The following is a 25,918-nucleotide window of genomic DNA, read 5'->3' as shown; positions in this document are numbered from 1 at the left end:
GAGACACAGTAATCTACTGCTTTAAGAGTCATCAAAATGAAAAATACCACTGATAACAGAAAAGTGGGTTAATCTCCTCTCACGTCTTGGTGTTTTTTTTTTCATGTGGATAATTAGCTCTGTGCCTTTTTGCCATCTTCTTTAATTAGCCTCATACTCACCCACATCGACTTGCTCTCCCAAAGGTTAATAACGTTTTTCATGTGCAAATGTAATACATACACAGAAAAGTGTTAAAAAAAAAGTGGAGAAAAGGCTCTATCATTTCAACCACATTAAACCACTCCTAAACGTTGAAGCTTATGTAGTCAAACATGGAGAATACATTTCAAACTTAAAGATTTTGGTGTTCGCTTCTTTAAGGTTAAATGGACAAATCCAAGCGCTTTCAGTGATTCCCAGTTTTAGGTCAATGTTGCTAAACATAGAACCACAAAGGCATCTGATATGAAGTGAATGTCCTTGATAAACTACGTCAGACTCTCAGAGGAGTCTGTTTGATTTATATTGCATTATGAAATCAGAACACACTTTAATCCAGACAATAAAATGAGGGACACATTACCTAAGTAGGGAAATAAAAGATTACTTTGTGTGTGATTTCAACTTAATGCGCAGGATGAGTTCTGAGTGGTTCATGCTTTTGGTTACCAACAGATTACTTCATGAACATCAGTTATTAATCTGTGAAATGTGAAGTGTTATGAGGGGTTCATCTGTACTCGGTACTTCAAAGTCATAATAATAACACTGCTGCTCTTTCTCCAGGGACTCATGTGATGGAGGGGTCAGGGCGCATGGTGGTTTCTGCTGTTGGTGTCAACTCTCAGACTGGAATCATCTTCACCCTGCTGGGGGCAGGCGAAGGGGAGGAGGAGAAGAAAGAAAAGAAAGGTTAGTTCTCTTCTAGTTATCCCTTATAAACTTGCCTCGTAACGTACTGAACGTTGCTTCAGCAGTGCAGAGGTAATTTCTCTTTTTTTCCCTCAGTGTTGCTATGCAACGTACCCTTTAAAAAGCTTTTTTTCATTTCATTACTTTATGTCCTGAAAGTCTGTGTACGCTTGTTGCATAATATCAGTGTTTTTAAATGTTCTCGTTAAAAGAAGGGTTATTGAAAATACACTCACTAATTCCCACTACCTGTTTAACTTCTGTAGGTTTTTCAAGTACAGTACTTGATAGTTTGCCTCTATGCCCAGTGGTCTTAGCTGAATGTGTATTGATGCTGTATTAAATGAGTACTGGTGGTACACTTGTAAGCTGCAGTATCCAGGTGCTGTGGGTTCAGGTGCATTTTATCCTTACTCTCTTATCCTTCCAAATTCTTCTCGAAGGAGGGGCAGTGGAAGACGGACACCAGAACACAGGTAGAGTATCACCTTTCTCTGACCCCTGGGAGTGGCACTTGATCCTTTTGACCTTTCACTCTAAACTGTCCCCGATCAAACTCCGACGTATCCAAAGCACAACCCCTTCGTCATCCCACTTCAAATTCTCACTTAAAAAGAGAAGCCTTATCATTGATACTGCATCTTTTTAAGTGTTGACAGATGATGCATTTCACTGAGCATAATCCTCTTCCCTTATAACAGGCACTGCACTCATCGAACTAACTAGCAAGCATTCAACATGGGTCCTGTTTCATAGACGTATTGAATGCCATGAATAACAAGAAAAAGCCTGTCAGACTCATCTCATTTCTGTTCGACAGAACAATGACATGAGAGCAGATGTACAGCACATGTACCAGCAGTACAGAGTAAAGTAGATGGTATCTCCCATGTCTACAAATACATATCCTACCATCAGTAAGGATCTGTTGCCTGCTTTTCAAGCGCCTCTTCAGACAGTTACTTGCATGACTAGCGTGCTGTATCTTTAAAAACAATTTACTTCAGCACTGTGTCAAAAGTGTCACGTTCTATACAAGGGCACAGTAAAGCCTGTCATCTCACTGCAGAATATACGTTCTGCCTCTGATCTGAACACTAACAGCCTTTCCTAACAGCACGCAATGCGAGTGAGCATCAGCGACAACATCCGTGCCGTTTTTACCTCGACGCTCCATTTCTATTATCCTCTCTGTCGCTCGCGTCGATGGACGAAGAACGAGGAAAGAGGGGGCTCTACAAGGCCCTCACACTCGCTTTTCTCACTCAGCAGGGCTTGTTAGCTTGTTGAACAAGTTTCAGACAGTGGTGCATTAATAATATCTACATCCGTGACTGAAATGTTGAGCTTTGACTTGTGTCAACACCACCGGGGAAAAACTTTTTTTTCAGCTCATTGCGAGTTGTATATTGACGAGCCTCTGAATGTTGTGATTTGAGTCTACAGCTTCTCTAAACAAAGCACCACACTTCCGTTTTTTCACCTAAGTACAAAAGTACTAGATGTCCTATTCTTGCAGTGGGAAAGTGAAATTTTACAGAGCAAAGACCAATATTTTCAACAGTTGCAGTTTGGATGGCGAGCGTGCAAATATGCGCAATGTGACACGATCTATAACGCTTGCATGCTGTTAGGACACGGTGTAACACCAACAAACACTAAACGTGTTGTTGTCGTGACTTGATGTGTTCGTACTTCATCATTTCTTTGGATCTGGCTGTTCCACAGTGACAATTTGCATTCACTTATCAGATTGAATTAATGTTATCACAGTGATTAAACAAGGAGAATTAAAAGCCAGTGTGTAAACAACCAGCAGCAAACACTGCTGTGTAACACATGATCTGGGTCCAGAGGAGCCTGCAGTGAACTATTGAAATTCACAATGAGCTGTGATTCATTGAGACCTTTAAAGTTTATACAACTGTTAACACCCACCCAACACATCCTTCAATCAAAGTTGCAGATTTGATCAAAACTGAGACGTTCACTTTGAAAAAAACGTACTCTACATACCACAAGTCTTTCACTGAAACAGCTACAGTACACATATGGTTCATTAACGCATGTTCTTCTTATTAGCATTAAAAATATGTATTTTAAATTTAATGAAAAGTTTCCAACAACTTCCTCCTGTTTAAATTATAAATTGACTCAAGACACAAACATAATTGGCAGGTGAGGCTGCGGCAAAGGTCTTTGATACTTACTTAGCTGGTTGGCACATGTGTGTTTCCCTGACTAATATGCGGGCTGTTTAAGACTGTTTATACTGCAGGAGAGTGTGATTTCAGTTTCATTCGACAACCCCTTTAGACTCTTCTTTTTACTTTTTTTTGTGATGCTAAAAGATATTACATGAATAACATGGTTAAAATAAAACAGTGTTTACACAGGAAGGAGCTAAAATGAAAATACATGAGAAACAAATCATTCATTAAATACTATTGACTTTAAAGTGAGGTGTTTTCAGTCTGTTGTAACACATTTGTCAAAAAAGCCTCCAATAGTTTTGTCTTTTTGTAGTTCTGGTTTAACTTACTGTTATATGTATATATAACATATGTAATCAGATTTTTTGTCTCACATCTGTCCACTGTTGAACTTGTGTATTATAATGACATCACATTTAGCTAAGTACCTCAAAAGATTTAAAAATAAAGGTGCATTACACATGTATAATCCAGCCTTACCTCAAAAAGTAGAGTTCATTATACAGATACACAATACATATGATGAATCTCCAAAATGTGCTATAACCATGTTATTTCTGTTCATTGTCTTGTGTGTGCACGTGCGTGTGTTTGTGCGTGGGCGCGCGCGTGTGTGTTTTTGTTCATTCATGTTCGGCCTTCATTGTTTCTGGCTAGACTGCTCCCATCCCCCTATCCACCCCATCGCAACTATAGCCACGGATGGGGCTGCAGGCATTAATGCCCCTGGCAGTGCCACCCTAATTAATGGTAGGTTGACAAAACCTCTGATCTCTGACCCCTCTCTGTCGTGACCTTTGACTCCTCCTTCCTTCTTCATTCTCTGATCGCCCCCTCTGCTCACCTTCTGCTCTGCTCTCCTGTTTCTTATACCTTTGTCAGATCCTATTTGTATCCATTATGTCCAAGCATGACCTCATCAGTTGTAGAAATTAGTCTTGATCTTTTTCTTCCCCTGATTCTATCCATCGTCTCTTAAGGCATTCAATGTATATTCTGCACCACACAGAACTTCAACGTGTCTTTGACTCTAACATTCAGCTGTATACTCAAGGATCATAATGGGATGTCTTTAAAGGAAATGTTAAACATTTTGAGGATAAAACATGCTTTTCTTAGATGAGACGATAAGCAGCACTCCTCACTGCCAAGAAGTGTGTGTCATTTATTTTTCATACTTAAGTTTTGCATGGAGTAAACAAGATGTGATCGGATGTTTCTGTACAGGTTCTGGTAAGGGAATGTTGTGACCTTTGAAATGATGGAGGCTAAGGTTTTAGTTGGGTTGTTTCTTTGTGGGCTTGTGGTACAAGAATTGTTATTGTAATTGAGATATCTGACGGTATACAAAATGATGATAACGTATAGTAACACAATCGTACAGTAGGGACCTACTTTAGTGTGGTGCCCTTTGGAAACACTTAAAAATCCTCAATTTCTGTGTTAACTGGGCAAGATGCGAAGGATTAACTTCTCTGATTTCTGCCCAGCGTTCTCTCTTATCTTTCGTCTCCTTGGAGAGCAGCCACAAAATGTTTGTTCTCAAGGCAGGAGGGGCGGTGCCATTTGCACTGTAATGATGACCTTGTGCTGTCCTGGGCTGGAACAGAGCAATTTGTCTTCTTCAGCTTTATTGTGACTCCAGGGAACTGGCTAATGTGGAAGTGGAGGTGAAACGAGTCATTTATTCTGCACATAGATCACGAAAAATTCTCTGAGAATCTGGTCATCCAGCTCCAGTCGAGTCGTTTTTTCTATCTGATTTTTCATTGAGTGCTGAGAGATATATTTTCTGTTATTTAAAGCATGTTTACCACTGAGGCATACAGGGCATGTCTGCATAATTACAGCCCATGTGGATAATGGGATCAACAATGCGGTATATAATCAATGTTTTATGCAAACACTGAGTTCATACAAATGTTCAGACTATTGAAACTTGTGCAAATGAAACCTAATGTTTGTGCAGCAGTTTTAGCAGGCATTTGGTTGTGTCATTTTTAAAACGATGTTTGATTGTTGCATACGTTTAATTGAAGTACATCACTTGTGTAAGCAGAATATAACATTACAAATTATCCGACCCTGAACTTAGATTTCGATTTTCCTCCAGTGGATCTTATGTAACTTCACCATGTGGGAGGCTTTCCTTCAGGCTCTCTCTCTCTCTCTCTCTCTCTCTCTCTCTCTCTCTCTCTCCTTCTCTCTCTCTCTCTCTATTGTTCACAGTTCTCTCCAGTCTGCTTCCCTCTAACTATGTGATCTTGCATGTGCTTTCTTAATTATCCTCTTTTGCACGCTCTCCCATTTTTTGTGCGTTATACTGTTTGTGTGTGTTGGTGGTGCACTTCAGCTCACTGTCAGTTTTGAAGGTAATGCTGTATCTGCTCTGTGTCTCGATATATATTTGCAATGTATACCTGAAAAAAATCACATGTACAGTTCTTGATGAAATGTGTGGATAAAAATGTGTGAGGCGGTCATTCAGAACAATACTTTGAAACAGAAAAATTCAGCTGGAAGTTAGCCTTATGGAAATGTTATGTCATACATGATGTCTCAGAAAGGCCCATTAGGTGTTTTTAACAACCTGACGTTTTGTTTGTGCAAGTAGATAATATCTGTTAAACATTTTACTCCCACTTAGTTTATGAAAACGTGCTCTCAAAGGTTTGTCTGTTCTCAGCGTTAACTCTCCATTAAATTGAGTTTCATGTACCCCTTGCCAGCAGCTGTAGCTCGTTGTTGCACACATCACTTACATATCACACGCCTTTCTATGTGACTGTCACAGAGGCGCTGTATTAAAGCCATTTTCCTGTCTCTGTCTCTGTGTGTGTGTGTGTGTGTGTGTGTGGCTTTTGGTTCTCACTGCGTGTGTCGTCTTTGTGGTGATTGTTTACTTGTCTGCCTCGGTTATTTTTGTTGTTGTTATTGTCTTGTATGTCTCCATCATAGGTAAAATGCAAGATGGCAATATGGAGAGCAACCAGATTAAAGGTAACCAAACTATATCTCTCACTCTCTCTCTCACTCTCGCTCTCTCTCTCTCTCTCTCTCTCTCTCTCTCTCTCTCTCTCTCTCTCTCTCTCTCTCTCTCTCTCTCTCCACCTCTACCTACTCTCTCTCCCTCTTCTTCTGTTTTCCTTTCTATGCTGTGCGGTGTAAGCTCTGGGTCAAATGCTGATGGAAAGTCCTCCATTGCTTTGTCTTTTTGTCCAAGATTATTTTCTTCAAACTGTCACAGTGTATCACTGGAATGCTGAATCTCCTGTCTGCACAGCAAAAGTACTTTGTTTCGGTACTAATTAAAAACCCTTGAACCTTGAACATGTCCTCATGCTGTGCAATGATCATTCAGATTCCAAGGGACCTTTGACAACATCTAACCCAGATCATGCTGAGGAATCTAAGTGTTTTACCCAGGTTTCACCTGCAGTCATATTAGGGTAGAAAATCACTCCTCTTCACTCTGTCTTCCACCGACGTGTTGTCCCTGGTCTGTTGTTGTGTCATTGTTCTTGTTGTGTTGTTAGCTTGTCTTGTTCTGTATAAGAAGACCAAAACCTGTCCCCTACTGTATCTGCCTCACTCAGACCAATACCAAATGTATTTTCTTTCTGATATCACTTATGATGCTAAGACCTGCATGTTGTTGATTACCCCTCCAAGACGGGTGTGATTTAAAAATCTTTTTCTACCACCTGCTTGTCAGGTAGAAAAGACAGTTTTTTTCCTCAATTATGTCAAATGTTTTTATTTAGCTTTTCAGACTTTCAATTGTTGCCATTCTCAACCCCGCTTACTTTGTTTGTCGAAGCGAAACGTATATCCTCTTGAGTTGTGCTGGGCAGTTAATGGAGTTTTTATTCAATTAGGATTTTGGCTTCTCAAAATGAGATTAAACAATTACTGTGCCACATGCAGTGCTTCGCTCATGTTGTTCTTAGGTTTTGTCATGTGTGGTAAATGGATCGCACACTTCCTTCCTTCACAGCAATCCATCAAAACAGCTCTAACTTTAATGTATTTAATGAAATTGAGGAACAGAGGAAGCCAGACAACCAATCTTAAAAACACCTAATTTTTATAATTTATTCATTATTATTTCTTTGGAATGATTATATACTTGTATATTTTTCCCCATTCCTTTAGAATCAGAATCATTTATTGCTTAAGTCTTTAGAAAGTGAGCAATCAGAGTGTTAAAGTTTGAGATGTGCATTGGATGTAGATGTTGTCAACTCACTTAGTAAAATCAAGTTTAATTATCAGGATCTCTATATCAGTTAAAATAATGATTAGGATTTGTGCCATACTCAAGCAGCCCTACAGGAGTATATCCACCTGTCTGTCGTTCAAGTCTCAACCATAAAAAGAGTTATCTTCTCATAAACCCAGTGAGTTAGAAAGACAGATATGTTGTAGAAGTCAAAAATATCCCTAAATCAGGAGGCAGAAAGGTTCGACCCGGCTGTGATGACTTCACACTATGTCGACAAGGAAATCTTTTCCTGGAAGTGTATTTACATAACGTTCTTTGATCTTGCTTTTCTCTTGTGTACGTTTGGATGAATGTCACACAAGAATAGTCTTTTTTTTTTTTTTTTTTTTTTACATTAAGCACATGCCTCATTGTGACTGGGTAACTGGGCTGAAATGATTCTTGGCAGTGAATGACTTTAAGCACAGTGCTATATGTTTGTCAGTGGTAGAAAGACGGAGACCGAGAGAGGCAATCGAGGATTAGTTTAACAGCTAGAGCATTATAGTAAACATGAAAGATTGATTTCCACTTAGTTCCTTCAATATACAGTGGATATAATTTAACTTTCTCTCAGGCAGTGATAGCTTACTGTATTTAAACTGCATATTCATAGCTATTGATAAACTGTTTTTGTTTGTTTATTTAAAACAAAGATACCCATGTAGAATGCAATGTAAGAGTCTCCAGCCGACAGTTTCAGTTTCACTAATGTATGTGATGTGTTCCCATTTATTTTAAAGGTTGTACTGATTTTGGAATTCCAACGATAGCTCTCTTTCGATTGTGATATGAAGAAATGAGCGTCCATGAGAAGATTAATATACATATCAACATCATTGTTTATAATGTACATCAATTGCTTAATTTATTCTTGGATACATTTTCATTTAAATCCAATACCACTCCAAAATGATTTATTTATTTTTTATTTTTCTATTCTTTATTTAGAGGATGGATGAGAGCAGTTTACAGACAATTAGCAATGCAGCTACAGCATGGAGGGTTTACAATGAAAGTCTGCTTAAAAATAATAATAATGATAATAATAATAATAATAATGATAATAATAATAATGATAATAATAATAATAATAATGATAATAATGATAATAATAATGATAATAATAATAATAATAATGATAATGATAATGATAAAGTTATTCTAAAACCCGTTTCCCCTCAACCTCCTATAGTTTTCCATTTTTTACAACATTTATCTAATTACTCTGTAACTATGTACAATCAAGAGGGACCTATGATTAGGTTGATCTTCATTAATATGTAAGGAGTCACTTCTACAGTTTTCCATGACTTAAAGTGGAGGGCCAAAGAGCTCAAACAGACAAAATCTAGAAAAACACCCCATATAATGCATGAAAGATACATTACTTCAATACACATGCATGTATATGCATGTCTATACCCATTAATTTATCAATTTTGAGAAATGTGGCCTTGACAATCATACATATGAGACCCATCTTGACCATAATTGCGTAATTTAGCCATTTGTAAACGGAGTGAGATGGTCATTTTTTCCGTGATATAGATTTCATTAACCATGTTCTCCCACTCCTCTATTGTGGGGGGTTCAGGATGTAGCCAGTGTCTAGTTACAGAGTAAGACGCCATTCTGCTAACCAACTAAAAATGTCTGTTAGGTTAATACACTACACAAACCTCAACAAGCCTGAGACTACGGAGTTATGCTCCACACTTTATTAAAGCCTTTATTGTTTATGTTGTTCCGTTGCTTTTCTGGTTTCTTCTACTTAGTTCATTTTGTGTGAAGCACAGCACTTCTTCTATGTGGTCAGAGGATATGCTACTCTATACAAGAATTCCTTTTCACTGCATTACCCTCGTGGCCTGGTCTTTGGAGTTCGTTCAGGACTTAGTGTAAGATAAGAAGCGACTATTTGTTCCCACCAAAAGCAAAAGACGTGTCTGCTGTATCAAACAAGGTTCACACCCCCTTAGAATTTACCATGAAGACAATTCAGAGACAAACAAAAAAGACCTATTATGGTGTGTGAAGGCTTTGTACATACTGAGTATTAAGGGATGTGTTATGATCTATTTGAGCGTGTCTCGATCAGAGGGTTAGTGATTGCTGAAGCCGGCCTCCTTTTTCATCCACCCCCTAACGCCGCTGATGTCTGTTTTTTTTGGGGGGGGTTTTTTCTTGTGGTGTTTACAGTGAAGAAGCAGGACGGAGCAGCTGCAATGGAGATGCAGCCTCTAAAGAGTGCTGAAGGGGGAGAGTCCGACGACAAAGAAAAGAAGAAGGTGTCCGTTTCGAAGAAAGAGAAGTCTGTGCTGCAGGGGAAGCTGACCAAACTGGCTGTCCAGATTGGGAAAGCAGGTACAGCAAACGCACATGGACAAGTCCATCACTGAGGCAGGCAGTTAAATCAGAGACTACAAGACACTGAACCTTCATCCTGCCAGTCAAAGTAAGGTGTTCCACTGATAAGACTCACTCCTTGGGTGCTTAAAGCAGCCAAAGCACTCTCAAGTTAAAAAGTTTCGACTTTCCCTTTATTTCCCTGAATGGACCGTTCTCTAATGGCATCAGTTTGTTCACTTGAAATGACACTTTTACAATCCATACTGCGGTCAGAAGGGAGCTGAGTCTTTTAAAGCAATTCATGGCACCAGTAGTTGATATCTTAAACATTGCAGTAGGCCGGTCCATGGCAACGAGTTTTTTTAGCAACAAATAGCCACATGCCAATAAGCCCACGCTGTGGGTGTCCTCTCAGCAGCAACATAGTAGGATTACTGTTGAACAATTGATAGCAGTGAATATTACTTTCCTTAAATACTGGGCGAGCCAGGAGGAATTCTTAAAACCAGCATCATGAAACTTAAATGTACCTATACATTTGTTTGAAGATTTAAAATACTAATACTTCTTTGTGGTGCTGTTTTTTTTTTCTTCTCATTGACTTATTAAAAAGTTTAAGGTTTCTGACTTTTTATGAATCACGTGAAGACGTGCTTGTTTTCCCAATGTGCTGTTTCATCAGTTGTTGTTGACCTGAGTGATGGAATGAGGACATGGTGTCAGAACAATTAAACACCGTGCATGGATTAGCTTTAAGGCAGCACTTTAACATCATATGGCCTCCTTGCAGGTCTGGCAGACTCTTAACTTTGGACTTCTTAAACTTCAGGGTGCCAAGCAGTTATGTCTATATTTATCTGCAAGTATATTTTTAATGAGTCACACCTGCTAAAAATTAGCTTTCCTTGAATATAAGAACTTGGAACATCTGTATAGCATACTCGAATAAATGCAATTTAAGCTAAGCTTGTAATTATAAATGTTGGTTACTAAGCTTTTTTTTTTTTTAAATCTTCTTTCAGGTTTGCTCATGTCTGCCGTCACGGTTATCATCCTGGTCCTGTTCTTTGCCATCGACAACTTTGTATTGCAGAAGCTCCCTTGGCTGCCGGAGTGCACTCCAATCTACGTCCAGTACTTTGTCAAGTTCTTCATTATCGGCGTGACTGTGTTGGTGGTGGCCGTGCCGGAGGGGCTGCCGCTCGCTGTCACCATCTCCCTGGCTTATTCTGTCAAGGTAGGGAAGAACAGATGCATCCACTGAGGCACGGCTGGACTGAACCTCTGCTTTAAGGGCAGCCAGTTTACATGAGACACAGTTTACTTTTCTACAGGTTATAGTCAAATATATAGATATACATTTATTCTTATCACATGTTTTACCACTACACTGCCTCACGTGTGTCTTAAATGGATGTTTTGTGCGATTGACTTGTAGACATGGATTGGGTTTCCTCCATTTCAAGCTTTGTAATTTACAGCATCAAACAGAGATAACAATTCTAAAAAAAATACAGAATACACTTTTTGTATTAGAAGCCATGATAGCCAGGGAAGTCAAATACAGGTATTCCCACAAGTCGAGATATTCAACAGCATTTGAGAATAAGTACCAGAGTAGAACATAACCATCATTTTGTTTCCCACCAACAGAAAATGATGAAAGATAACAACCTGGTGCGTCACTTGGATGCATGTGAAACGATGGGCAACGCTACAGCCATCTGCTCTGACAAGACAGGCACGCTGACCACCAACCGCATGACGGCTGTGCAGTTTTACGCTGGAGATATGCATTACAAAGAAATCCCAGATCCTGGAGCTCTGTCACCTAAAACTTTGGAATTACTGGTCAACGCCATCTCCATCAACAGCGCCTACACAACTAAGATACTGGTAAGCCACCTGTAATGGGAATAACTAAAAAGAATACTTGAGGCGCTTTCCCTTAAAAGATTTAAGATCAATTTGAAGAAAGGCATACACAGCATCTGATCACATGCACAAAACATCATTTCTTTCTTTCTTACAGAATGTAATAAAGTCTTTTGTATGGAAATTGAAGCACCATATACATATATGTATATATGTCAGCTCTTTCATTTTGGTAGTGTGGATCAAATGCAGAACTGTCTATGAACCCTTAATCGTTGTATTTAAGATTATTTGTTATGCTAAAGCCTCTTTAGTTAAGACTTAAGTATCCGGGGTTAGCTGCGTAGATCTCACCTGTGTGAGCAAAAAAAAAGCATATCACAATAGCAGCCATGAAACAGAGAGACAGTTATGCAGTGCTTTCTTCTTGGCAAAGCAGCCAGCCTGTGTCCTTGGCTGCTGCTTGAGATTCACCTCACATTCACTCAACCTGTCACCTTCAGAACAGTTGTGTAATTTTGATTTATCTGACATTCAGAACCATAGTAGACCAATATTGAATCCAATCGGTTAAAGTGCTTGAGATGATCTCTTGTTAACGCGGAATGCAGCAAAAAGGAAGTTTTCTCCAAGCCAATAAGACGTGTAAGCACTTAAAAATAGAAAAAAGGAATAGCTGAGAAGTTATAGATGTATGGACAAACTTATGACAAATTCTTAAAACCTGGTACCTTGTGGTTCTTCATGCTATAGGTCTGAAAAGATTGTCTCTATAATAAAGCTTTCTGAATGGCTTTAAAACAACAATTGTACAGATCAGTGTGTCTTTATTAAGTTATCCTGGCGTTCCTGACACACCCACAATTTGTGCCTCTGTGTGTTTCACACTCATAGGAAGCCCCTGTTGAGTCTTTTCATTCATTGGTGGCTGACCAGCTGACAAATGCCCTGATGGAACTTGCATGAGCTGAGCAGGCGGGACATCAGCGGCAGATGGATTCCACAGATTTAACTCTTCTACCCCTTGGTCACTGGGTTTCTAAGATAGAGAGCCACAGATGTGTCTCTGCTCTAGACTCTATTTCACTTTTTAAGAAATAATGCTTGACAAGCAGGAACCTCAGATCTACTAGGGCAAGAAGTGTTGATGAGTATATCACAGACTTTATTCCAAGTTTCAGGCCCTAATGATTTACTTTGACTGAGCGAAGGCAGGCACATACTGTATGTCCACCTACATGCACGCTCACGCGCCATCTTGTTTGGCAGCAGCCTGTGTAATGGTGATAAGCGTTTTGCAGTCAAATCACTGTGGATTACGCTAATGGTGTCATAAACCTGTAAATTCTGAAAAAGTTGGTTCAGGTATTTTTTAAGTGTTTTAGACCCCTGCAGTGATCTGACCTCAGCAGAAACAATGTCTGCTCATTAAGAGAGGCATAATGCACTATTATACACTATGCACAGCAAGGTCATTTCAGTGATAATTTCAGTCTCCAGATACACTGAGGTTATGTTCTCCCTTTAGTTTTGTCCATTTATTTTAAATGCTGATTGTTGGTTCCTGCTCCAGCCTGATTAGTTTACCGCTCACTGTTAGGATCTTGTCGAATGGATTGTGTTTAGTGTTAGAGAAGTGTACTTTACAAATCACTGTGAGCACCTCCGAGCAAGACAAACAGTACAATACAATACATACATACACTGCAATGCAAAACTATGGTGCCACTCATTCCAACACTTGCAGTCAGGAACCCACAGAAATAACTAGAAAAGCTCAATGCACATCGAGAAGCCGCTCACCTGTCGCCATGACAGCACCACTTCATGACAGCCAAGATATGATTTAATATTTAAAGATAATAGCGAGTTAAAGCTCGACTTACGTTGAAATAAATAATGTGCTGAAGAAGAGAACGTATGCATACAGTATCTTGTAGCAGTTCTGACTCTTTCTAGATGACATTTGCTGACTACCCCACAGCACAGATTTTAACATTGTGTTGAACTTGAATACACAATATTAAAGACAAAGTAAATTGGATTACAGATCCCTCATTAGTTTGACAAAGACAAGTTCTACATACCTAGTGAGAAGCTAGCACTTCATGTTACATTGATAGAGAAGACGTCGCCTTACTTACTCTTTTCCCTACCCCATTGCAACACCAAGACATCCTGCATGAACAAGATGTTATCCCTGTAGAGAAAGCTGCAGGAATGCGTTGCAGCATTACATCAGACTATTGTACTTCTATAGCTGCTTAGCCCAATGGAATTAAGCACCAGCGTGTGCAGCTTAGACTTGGTGGATTAAAGTGTCATATTTAGTCTGTTTTATAATCGCTTCATTCATAAAAGAGGTTACCTCATGCACCAAAGTAAAGCAGAAGTTCAACTTTGGGTAAACTTCAAATGATGTCAGCTTAGATAAATAAACTGTTTATTTTCATCTACAGTGTTAACTCCAGCATATGTGCACACAACCAGTAGATTTTCTTCTTTACTTAATTAACTTCTTTTATATCCTATGTCTGTTTATTTATGCATAGATACATGCATAAAAAAAACTGTGCAACACAAAATCTAGCTCATAAATATTCTTTTTTTTTTACTAGGAGCTTGATTTAACTGGAGGTGAGAGAACATTGAACGATGGACTGAGGAGGACAGATGTAATTAAAGACCACAGATTAAAGTGAACTCAGAAAGCTGAATACAAAAGGGACATTTCTGGGGAATATTTGCCGCCTCCTCCGCTCCATTCCCCAACTGCCCCCACTCCCTCAGCGCCACTACAGCCTTGCAGTATGCTGGCTGGTGTGTTCTTATATAAGAGGCCAATCCTCTGGGATGCCAGGATGGCTATGGAAGTCTTTGATGACCACCACACAAAGGCAAAGAGGCAGGCTTTGATACCCATGTCAGCCCTGCTCCTGCTTCTCTGTCTTTATAATACAGCCAGTGGTATAGCTCTGCTTCTTCTGTCAGCACATTGAGACTGCAAAGTGGAGAGGCCTCAATCCTTGAGGGAAAGATTCACACGCATTTACACAAAACAACCATGCACAGATACAGTATATGCACGGTCATTCAATGCATGCACATGCACATGGATACTGTATCCATGTGCACACGTAATCTTATTCATATATTCTGAAAAGGATGCATGCATACATGAATATAAATTGGCCCTGTGGATTCTTAACACACCAGTGTGTGCCTCAGTTTGTCGATGCAGATGAGTAAAGCGTGCCACTTAGCAATTTTCAGGATGGCATCCTGTGACGCAACTATATTGATGTCATTTCAAAGAAAGGGAAGAGCCTCCTTGCTACAATTCCCCTATAGGAGAAGCCCGTTTTTATTCTCACAATTTTAATTCTTCTTTTTCCATTCTATTAGTAACCTTAAGAATAAATCCAGTGCAGTGCAGATGTGCATTAGGTTGCACATACTGTAAATATCACTCATTTGCAACTCTGTTGTTGCAGGATAAAAATGCTACTGGTATGTTCTTGCAGCACAGTGGCATGTGTTAGCATGGCTTTGTGAGTGTCCCGAGAGCTCAGTCTCATGTTGCTTCATCCACCTGCGCCGATCATCATTCCGCTCAGGGACAAGAGAGAAAATGATACACAAACACACTGCTATGCACACACAGATGGCTTCAATTGTGAGGGATAGATTCTTGTGCAGAATAAAGAACATTTAGAGTCACACAGCATGTGGTAACAAAAAAAAGTGTCAATAGTGTCTGACGTTGAAACGTGATATAAAAGCAACTTTAAGTTCATGTTAAATAAAAAAAAAGTGAGCCATAACATTAAATGCAAATGAAAGGCTTGGTTTTTGGTTCCAAACAGAACAGTGTAGTCTTTTGCTCTAAGTGTTTGTCTTCTTGATGTTGCGTGCTTGTTTGCCTAACATGGACATCTTTAGCTCGAAGCATCCAGTGTCCCTGTGGAATAATTTTGGACTCCGTACGAGAGAAACTGAGAAAGACAGAATCAGCTCAAGAAGCAGTGGCATCTTCAGCAGAATTACGTCCTTCTCTCCCATTGTTCCCTCTTTGTGTGTTCAGCATTTGCTTGCAGACTTGACAGTGTTGCTGAGATGGCAGTGAAAGAGAAGCCTTATCACATTAGAATTACAATGCTTTCATGTTTCAGAAGCACAAAGCTTAATGGGTTTCTGTAATTCCCCTTCACTTTATATGATGGACTTCATGCTTTCAGTGACAGCATAGTTCATAGTTTTCAAATGTTGATTAAATACAAATTATCAGAGAAAAAAGGGGAAGAAAATCGTTGTTGTTGCTTCTAAACTCTTAATTTACTACTGTGGGAAAGCCTACCCACTTTCAATTCCACATATAATTGAACAGAGCTGTCACATGATGAGGTATCAGTACACCTCCTGCATGACACAAATCTGTTTTTACAATCTCCGGTCTCTCAACTTGAAGTAATTGGAAATGTGTACGTTTGTGATGACAGAGTGCAACTGATCAAAAACTGGAAATAGAAATGGAAAATATATAAAGTATGAAGCAGGAAAGGTTGAATGTTTATCAAAAGCAGCAGCACAATTTAGATTGATTTATTATCACATGTTGTAGCTTTGTCATTAGATATATTGACAAGTTGAGTCACTGTTTGTGACTTAAACTTAACCATTGGTGCAGATGAAAATAGCCCTTTAATTGTTAATTGTTATAAATGTAATGAAAAAAAAAATCAAATAAAACAATCAGTATTGTGACAACTACAAGGTATTATTGAAATAACATTAACGAGATTTAATTTCACACTGTTTAATCTTGTCGGATTGCAGAAATAGACTTGTGTTTATTGTATTAGAAAATGTGAAAGAGCAAAAAGGTGACAGTTTTAAGAGTTAGAAGGACACAACATCAACATTAAGTAACAGCCAAAATTAATCTGAAAGGAAATGACGTAAAGATGCCTTTATTGAGGAGATGAAAAAGACAACAAAGATAAGTGGGAAAAATAATGAAACAAGATGAGGAAATAATACAAGAAGAGAAGAGAGAAGCAACACTCGTGACAAAGTGTCCTCATCATGGACTGGAAGACAGTATTACTGTCCTTCTGCATGCCTCCAGGCTTTAGCCCAGTTGGCTGGTACAGTCATGTGGAGAGTGAGGATTTCATCCTCTACTACATGCTTGGAGGGAACGAGAAGGAATGCGGAGGCAAAGAGGAGAACAGGCGACTAGTTAGAAACTACGTGTAAGGAAGAGAGAAAGTCATCCAGAGGGAATAAGAAGTGGACATGAGGAGGGAAAGGCAGAATAGAAGTACACAATCAAGGACAATCATTGAAGAGTTTAAAGGGTGGGAAGAAAATAGAAAAGAAAGGGAAAGAACATGAGGGAAGGATTAAGGAGAGCCCCAGGTGGAATAGGAAGTAAAGTTGCCAGCTCTCCCTCTGGCATATGTCCTTGCCTGCAGGAGCACCCAAGGACCAGGGAGAGGGCAGCTGGTCTTTAGCCACGTCCAGGCCAGGACATGCCAACAAAAGCACAGCCATGCCAACGTTTGGCACCCTGTGCCAGCAAATGTCCTTGTGCGTAGAAACCCACGTCAAGCTAACTCTCTAAGGAATCTCTGAGAATAAAAGGCAGGGGTGTTTATTCATTGCTCTTTTTTCCCCTTAGTTTTGTTTTTGCAGCAGCCATTGGTATGTGTTTCTGTACAAAGTGGCCAGACTCATGCCAAGATCAGTCACATGATCTTGACAAAAAAAGCCGACTGTGAGGGGACACCAGATAGCCTATTTACAGTATGTCGTGTGCCCCATGTACGGAGGATAAGATCTTTAAGTTTGAATCAGACCTCGCCCCTTATGCTGCATGTTACCCCCCACATCCCAAAAGCTCCTGTCTCAATCCAGCTGTCCGTTCTAACAAAGGCAAAAAGTCCAAAAGAAATCTGACTATATGAAGGCTTTATCTAAATAAGCTAGCACTAATCGCCGTAGCTCAATGTGGTTTCCAAAGGCCTTAGTCTGTGATTCCTATGAAACCTTCACTTATCGATGAACATCAAGAGCCTTTAACAACATAGAAATACATTAAGATAGCATCTAGTTTCCCTTAGCACTGCGTCTGTTTTCGTTTATAAACAACCAGCTTTCAGTAAATTTTGTCCAGAATAGAGTTGAACCCCAAACTTCTTGGTAAACAAGCTGAATTAAAGATGAAAGTAGGCTGAGCATCTGAATAACTGAATCACTTGGAAGTTATTCAATCAAAAAATAATGCTTAGTCTATTGTGTTTAGTAAGCAGACATCCTCCTTTCATCTTTGTGATATATACCAGACTGTTGAATCTATAGTTTCACGTTTGGTTTTCACACATTCATTTGCCTTAAGGTATTAAGCTGGGCCTTTTCTGTTGCTGAGAGTCTATTCACACAAACCCTTAGCAGACGGTGTAAATGAGGCCATTTCTTCCATCCCGTCATTAGCCAATGACAGCCAGTGTCTTCCTGATGAAATCACTGGTCATTAGGAAAAGGCATTAATTCTGTTATTTACCGCAAACTCTGTATAAAGTATTTATACGCCCGTCTGTGTCTGAGACACACAGCTGAACATTAACCAGATATGTCCAATTACTGGGAAAACATGGGCCACTGGTCTGATCGGGTTTTAATGATTAATGAGATTTTAGCCGACTTTCTCTGGAGCCTCTCAGCTGGAACCCTGTTGAGCCGCCGCAGCTGAAGGGGCATTTGAAATAAGTCAGAGTTTAATAATAAATATTCTTTGTACTTTATGAAATTCTGGTTTCCAATAAGTTCATACAAACACAAACATATTGTCCTTAAAAGGCTCACTTAATGAAGGATTTAGTGAAACCAAACACAGAAAAGGAAAAATCAATCAGGCCAAGTCAGTTTTAAATTTGAACTTAAATGACAAATCACAAGTTAGAGCAGAATCAGATTACGAGCTGTACAGGATGTTTTTTAGAGAAGAAAGAAAAACACATTAGGAAAATAAATTGCAAACGTAAGGCAAATAGATATCAGTCGAGCATTCTCTCCTCACTGAATGGACATATATTGTAGCCTTTGTCAGGACATTAAGAACACATTAAAACGTTTGATTAGCAGTCTCTATCAAACCTTGTTAGCAGGTGGACAGGAAAGTCTCATTAGATGGGGAATGTGAGCGCACCAATTCTAACAAGCTATTAATGTGATTAACTGCACTGCTCATATACAATATTTCCCAACCCATTTCCGCAAGTGCTGAGTGAAGAAAACAACAACAACAACCACAAAGTGCAGTTCAATATGTTGAAATGTTCAACGTGTTGAAATGTCAAGCTATCCTTTTAAATCTCATGGTGGGAGGCTTTTTCCAACACAGAAAAGAAAGCCAGCAGTCAATCTTTTTTTTTTATGGGCGAATAACAGAGAGTGAATACTTATCTGCTTAGCAAAAAGTCAGAAGCATTACTGTATATTAACGGTTAAGTTGTCATGCACTCTTTAATGTGTGCACGTGTGTTTGAGGTTGAGAGGGTAACTAGATAGCTGTGGTATCAGGAATACTGTTGGCCCAACGTAGGAAGAACCCACAGGGACTTTGCTTTTGGCTCTGTACCCCAAATGTGAATATTCAATGTGTGCATTTGCTTTTATGAGAGCAAACTTTCATACAAAGATTCATCGATGGTGAAAATAATCACTTTAAGAAGCCCATCTAGCCTTTATTTAGTGTGAGCATCTTTCTTATCAGCTCATCTTAAATCAAGCTAGAATCTGTCTCATTGTGTGTGATTATGTGAAGAGGCGTGTTATGTATAATTTCTCTCACATGAGTCTGGACTTATGAGCAGACGTGTCTCTAGAATGGTCAGTGTGTGTGTGTGTGTGTGTGTGTGTGTGTACGTAGGATTGTGTTGTACGTATTGTGATTTTCTCCTGTTAGCAGAGCATTTTGAAAGAATTCTAGAGAATCATGCTATGTGCTTGATTGCTTGTATTTCTGGGCTAATTCATACTTTAAAGGGAGTGTGAGTAAAAGGATTGACGCTGGGGGATTACTAATAGATAACAACTGGTGACAGATGAAAAGGAAAACTGAGTAAGACTGGAGGACATGTGTGAAGTGAGATGAGTGAAAAATCCTATCAGAGAATCCGAGCCAAAGAGTAAGAATCCCCAAGTGGCTGAGAGAGCGAGAGCACCCTCTCTTTTCCCACAAGTCCCTTCATCAGAGTGTGCTTAGTACAGAGTTACCATGGCAACCTGAGTCTTCCACAAGCTGACCACACATTTACTCACATGCTCGCAGATACAGTACAACAAGTGTGCACGCATTTTGCACTCATACACTGTGGCACCTGGACAGAGAAGTGCACATATTGCAAACACATGAACACACACATAGACATCTGAATAATCTTCAGTAGAAGGCTCCAAACTGGGCTCATGATAAACATGAGAAGGAGAGGTTCTGCTTCTCTCGACATCAGATGCTGGGTAACATTTTACTGCATCTTAGAGTAAACACATTGATCCATCATCAGCAAATGAATCTACTCTGATAAGTGAGGGATTTTCTTTTAAGTAAAAAAGAAAAAGGCATTTTCTGGTTTTAGTTTTCTGACAGTTAATTTCATTTTTTTCTTTGTTTTCTATGGCATGTTTTCAGGATGTTTTTTTTTTTTACTGTGAATCCAGGAAATTAATATGACACTTTTGTCTTAGGGATATATATTTTTTTATAGATGTTTGCTTTTTCAAATAAGAAATCTCTGCATTTCAACAGCCAATGAAAAGGATCAGTATTATTAAATGTACAAAAAAAAAAAGAAAACATTCTCTGTCCATCAATCCCACACAATCTATGTAGTCGTGCAGAAACCTCTTGACTGAGATGTTTACTGAACCGGGGAGAAATACGCTTCCAAATGTACAATTACAGATTGCAATGGGTTGAACCGTATGCCTGAAATAAGAACGTCCAAATCTGATTCCATCTATCTCATCTCCTACCCTCCCACACACAGTAACCCTTTCACCTGCTGCTGGTTAATTATTGCTGGTGGCTATTTCAAGCCTTTCACTGGACACACTGCAGTGAAGAAAAGAGGATTTTATAGATTCAATAGATCATGAAACAAACAACGTAGACTAAAGACGTAACGGACCGTTTGTTTCGAAAATATATTAAGCTAAAGACATGAGCTTCTCCATAACTGGGTTGTCTTCATTCTGAGGAAGATAAAATATGCCATTAGGTAAGGGTGAAAAAAACCTCTAATGATCAAACTCTATAAGGAGAAATGATGTCAAAACAACCTGTGTTAGAACAAAAATACATACACCGTTGTATAGCTGCTAATTGTTGTTGGCTGAAAATAGAGCCCTTCATCCAAAAATCTCTTCCTCTGTTTCTTTCAAGCCACCAGATAAGGAAGGCGGTCTGCCGAAACAAGTGGGCAACAAGACAGAATGCGGCCTGCTGGGATTGGTACTGGACCTGAAGCGGGATTACCAGCCAATAAGAAACCAGATCCCAGAGGAAAAACTTTACAAAGTCTACACCTTCAACTCCGTCAGGAAGTCCATGAGCACTGTTACCAAATTATCAGACGGCAGCTTCCGCATGTACAGCAAGGGAGCCTCAGAGATCGTCCTCAAAAAGTGAGTCTGATTTTGTAATAAAATGTGATGATTTATATAACACATGTAGTGTTCTACCAGCTCCGCCGACATGTTGCACAGTTTCCACTTAAAGGTCACACTGTTGTGACATTAGACAGAAATGAGCAACTCTCAGAAAAACATCGGGCACATTCTGAACCCTTCTATGGAAAAAGTTAAAAACTCCCTTTTTACAATGAACGACATGTATTAGTTTCTGTAGATTTTACAGGCTTTTGGGATGAGGGGCAATAAGTTGGTGCACTATCATGAGAAACACTGAAGGGACGGTTAGGTCAAGTATCCAGATCATGTGACGTCATGCCAACGCAAAAATAGAAACAAACAATCATTGGTATCAAAGTCTGAAAAGGCAGCATGATGTGCCAAAGACACTGACCATGAACTATTTCATAGTTCTTGTTGAAAAATGATTAAATGGATTTCCTCAACTTTAAAGTAATAGGTTGAATGTATGTATTAAAATCAGAATTGGTTTGTTATTCTGTCAATTTTTTTTCCACATAAACTTAATATGTAATATATGGGTTAATAGGTGTGAAACCAAAGGACTAAAGCTAAAACCATGAGAAGACCTAAAAAATGTTTTGGTTTATAATTGTTTATAAATTGTTTACTGTTGTTGTTTCAATGAATAGATTGGTTATTGTTTACAACATAAGCCAGTTATGTGCAAATCCTGATCCAATAATAAGTTTATAACAGAAGGTACATTCCATTTGTCTCTTTCTCTGACACCGAATACAACCACAATCGTTTATTTTCCATTAAAACAATTTATGTCTTAGCCAGTGAGAACATCATTGACTGAAGATCGGTCTATTGTAATGTACCTTGACTGCAACAGTAATTAAGGCAGCAATGCCTTGGTGTACTTTGTGACATCTCTTTCCAAATTTTCAGGAAGATGAAAATGTTTTTTGTCAATCAGTGCTGTCTTAGTGGGCTCATAGCCCCAGATCAAGCACAATTGTACTGGTTATATGTTAGTTTAAAATACCTCTATCCCAACACTCTTTCGGATTTCAGATGCAGCCATATCCTGAACGAAGTGGGTGAGCCGAGGGTGTTCCGTCCACGGGACAAGGACGAGATGGTGAAGAAGGTGATCGAGCCCATGGCATGTGACGGCCTGAGAACAATTTGTGTGGCGTACCGTGACTTCTCTGGTGACCCTGAACCCAAATGGGACGATGAGAATGCAATCCTCAGTGATCTGACTGCCATCTGTGTGGTGGGGATAGAGGACCCTGTCAGGCCAGAGGTAGGACAGATAGTTGTTGTTTTTTTTTTGTTTGTTTTAGCGTTTGAAAAGGGAATGTTTGGGATTTTGGCAAATTGTCTGGACAATTCCTTTCACCTAAAGGTTTTACATATTTGTGATTTCTCCTCTTTCCATTAAGAACATTTTTTTAGAATTGTAAATAATGTTTTATAGATCTTTTAAGAACATCTGCCATACGAACTTACTATACTGCCTTTGCAATGAAAGAAGAACTTGAAGAACTTGTGTTGGGATGATTACATTATGTATGCACACAAACAAACAAACAGAAATTCTATCCAGTATTATCTGTCGTTAAAACAAAAAAAAGTAATGTGGGTTCTTAATTGGTGCATTAACTAATTTACTGTTGCTAAACTGTACACACTTGATAAATAGATACACAAGAAAGTCACAGCGTTTTAGATCTTGAATATTTGAGAGTTTCTGAGGATCTGGTAGGATCGAGAGGCCAAAAGCAGAATCCGTACATGATGGACAGATGTATTCACAATGTTGACTTTTACGAAAAAGGAAACATAACACAAATAAAGAATATGTCATTCCAATCTGAACAAGAAAAGAGAACAAAAACATGAGAAGACTTCCAGTCAACATTGCTCCGTTATGTGTCCCCGGCGCTGTCGGCTGCTGGAAGCTTCTAATGATACAAAGCCAGCTTCACTCACCCGGCATCGCCATGCTCCTTTGTGAACGCATTCCACATGATCAGGGGCCCCCAGCAACATTTTTCATCTCACTACAAGTTTTATATTTCTATTCAAGGGGCGGCTGTGGCTCAGACCCAAAAGGTCAGAAGGTTCGATCCCCAGCTCCTGCAGCCACATGTCCGATGTGTCCTTGGGCAAGACACTTAACCCCAAGTTGCTTCCGCTGCTTATTCAGCGCCGTATAAATGTGTATGAATGGGATTAGTTACTTTTGATGGTCGTTAGCAGCTACTGCCATCAGTGTGTACTGTAAATGGGTGTAACGGGTAGGTGTGACATGCGGTGTAAAAGTGTTTTGAGTAGTTAGAAGATGAGAAAAGCCTTATACAAGCTCAAGTTAATTTACCACATATTTAAGAGAACAGGAGTTGGTTATTTAAGATGAAGATGGTCATTAACTTTAGAATTAATGGCTTCAAGTTTTTTTCTGTGTGAATGATAAATGGGGTGACAGAAATCAAAGATCAGAGAGAGAGAGAGAGAGAGAGAGAGAGGAATTACAGTATATGAAGTTAAGGAACCACAGGTTAAATTCCAACCCACCACTTGTCTTATTTCACTTCCTTTATTTAACTCTGTGCTGTGTTGTGATCTTTTACTATAATTTGATGCAGGACTTTTAGTTGTGACTTACCTCCTGTCTTGTTCAACATTATGTCTATGCTTACTTTTTTACTTTAATAGGTTTTAGTTTAAGGCAAGAAAAAAACAATGCATCATTATTTCTTGAGCAGTCCTAAGACTTTTCTTCAAGGAAAGGAGGACTGCATGCAGCAGGAGGGAGGTATCTGTGTACTGTAGGAAAAGTGACCTCACTTGACAAGTCTTGTGCAGGTACGGGGAAACAGGAAGCTAACTGACTACTGCATTATTCAACTTCCTTCTTTCATCTGTTTTTTTTTCCATCCCCCTCCTCATTCTCTAACAAGGTCTCATTCAGCCTGTCCCCATCGTGTTGTGTCGTCTCATCCTCTCTCCATACTGGAGCTTCTTCTTTCCCCGCTACTCTTACGTTCTCTCTTACTATGCTTGTGTCTCTCTTTCTGTGTCTAAAGTCACGTTATGAAAGCAACTGAGCAGACCTAGATAAAATACATAAGTGCAGAGAAGACAGTAAACAACTTTTGTTCTCAATCTGGATTTGCAAAGAATCTTTGGAACAACCAGAGCAGTGAGAGAAACATCTTATATACCACAGCTATAATTGAGGTGTTATATTTAAGCATAGATGTCCTGGAAGAATTGGAAAAAAAAAACTCTGGGGACAAAAGCAGTTTTTTTGTTATGTCACACCATTTAAGATTTACAAAATTCACACTTTAGGTGATAATAAAGTCTCTCGTCTCATGTGCACCCAGCTAAACAGTTTGCAGCATTTCTTTCTTATTAATCACAGAAGTCACTTAACATCTGACCTTTACAGTAAGTGATGCAGAAGAGCAGTACGCAGTGCCATCTCTTTGGCAAACTTAACGCAAGATCGGCTAATATTGGAGATGAGACTCTCTGCTTTGCTAAAAAGGTCAAACTAAGTGGTAAACATGTTTTTAGTCTCTGTATACGTCTCCAGCTTCTTGCTAAAGAATGCACTGCTCTTTTAATAACTGGCTGCCATCCCCCCCAGAGAGACAAGAGAGCAGAGAATAAAATGGAAAAAGGAGAAAGAAACAGTGAAGAGGAAAAGATAAAAGCAGGGAAAGATTCTAAATCAGATTCATGTCTGAGGGATAATGGACAGTCAGAGTAAGGAGACACGTAAGAAGAGAAATGGCGGAAAACGAGAGTGTAACCAGATCGGCGAGGCTTGTTTTTCAGTGTCAACTACAAGCCTCCTACCCTCTTCCTCTGTCGAGCCAGATTGTATTTTTAATAAGCTTCCAGCCTTCTCCTCTCCTCCTCACTCCACCTCCTCGTTTGGGTGACCAGTCAACTAGGGCAGTGGGAGTCCAATAGAGAAGAGAGTTGAACAGACAGCAGGGGTGACAGATAGACAGATGGGAAATTGATATCTTGATAACAATGGCTGGGTGCAAGCAGAAGAGTATGTTGAGGAAGTAAAAACTTCATCTGCTTCCTGTAATATTAACTGCACAGGCTTTTTTAAAAATGTTTGTCAGGTTATATCACAAACCAGGGTTTGAGTACTTAAGACACAGCTTATGTATGGTGACTGATATTGAGAGAGCTCTGAGTTCTTTTTTTCAATAATATTTGTCTCCCTAGTAAAAAATAGTGGTTTCACATTGTCCTCCATCCTCTGTTCTACTGTGTATGTCTCTATGAGAGTATACACATGCTGTCCTGTGTGCACATCACTCAAGTGTCTGTGATTGCAATGTGAAAAGTTAGAATTCTTCAGCCTTCTTGAGTGTGTTTAAGGGTTCATTTTAGAGAGAAAAAGATAAAGTGTAGGCTTGTGTGTATGCGCAAATATATGCAAGTTGCTCCTGCATTATGTGCACATGTTTGTTTATGTGTGGGTTTGGAGAGCAGTGCTCGCCCACACTGACCTTTGTCAGGAGCAAGAATATTGTTTCTGAATTAATACTCTGCTTTTGCTTACTGGTTTCACTACTGATACATCGCCATATGTTATTCTCCCCCAGCAACTCAA

At 39.3% G+C, this 25,918-nt stretch overlaps 1 protein-coding gene across 17 annotated transcripts in view; it reads left to right on the top strand.

Moving 5' to 3' along the window:
- Window positions 1-25,918, top strand: part of atp2b2 (ATPase plasma membrane Ca2+ transporting 2) — a 112,922-nt gene that overhangs the window by 74,899 nt on the left and 12,105 nt on the right. For 11 of the 17 annotated variants that reach the window (XM_079342105.1, XM_079342104.1, XM_079342103.1 and 8 more), the window contains 9 exons: window positions 769-894; window positions 1,338-1,370; window positions 3,765-3,857; window positions 6,066-6,107; window positions 9,574-9,738; window positions 10,746-10,960; window positions 11,377-11,619; window positions 21,047-21,288; window positions 22,339-22,573. In XM_079342105.1, coding sequence (XP_079198231.1) covers window positions 769-894; window positions 1,338-1,370; window positions 3,765-3,857; window positions 6,066-6,107; window positions 9,574-9,738; window positions 10,746-10,960; window positions 11,377-11,619; window positions 21,047-21,288; window positions 22,339-22,573 — 1,394 coding nt within the window. The remainder of the gene's footprint in view (window positions 1-768; window positions 895-1,337; window positions 1,371-3,764; window positions 3,858-6,065; window positions 6,108-9,573; window positions 9,739-10,745; window positions 10,961-11,376; window positions 11,620-21,046; window positions 21,289-22,338; window positions 22,574-25,918) is intronic. The other 6 variants (XM_079342097.1, XM_079342100.1, XM_079342098.1 and 3 more) reach the window with 4 other exon arrangements.

The sequence above is a fragment of the Symphodus melops genome, assembly GCF_947650265.1.
Source record: "Symphodus melops genome assembly, chromosome: 4".
In the NCBI taxonomy this organism is placed as follows: Eukaryota; Metazoa; Chordata; class Actinopteri; order Labriformes; family Labridae; genus Symphodus; species Symphodus melops.
This window is presented reverse-complemented; position numbering and strand designations above follow the sequence as displayed.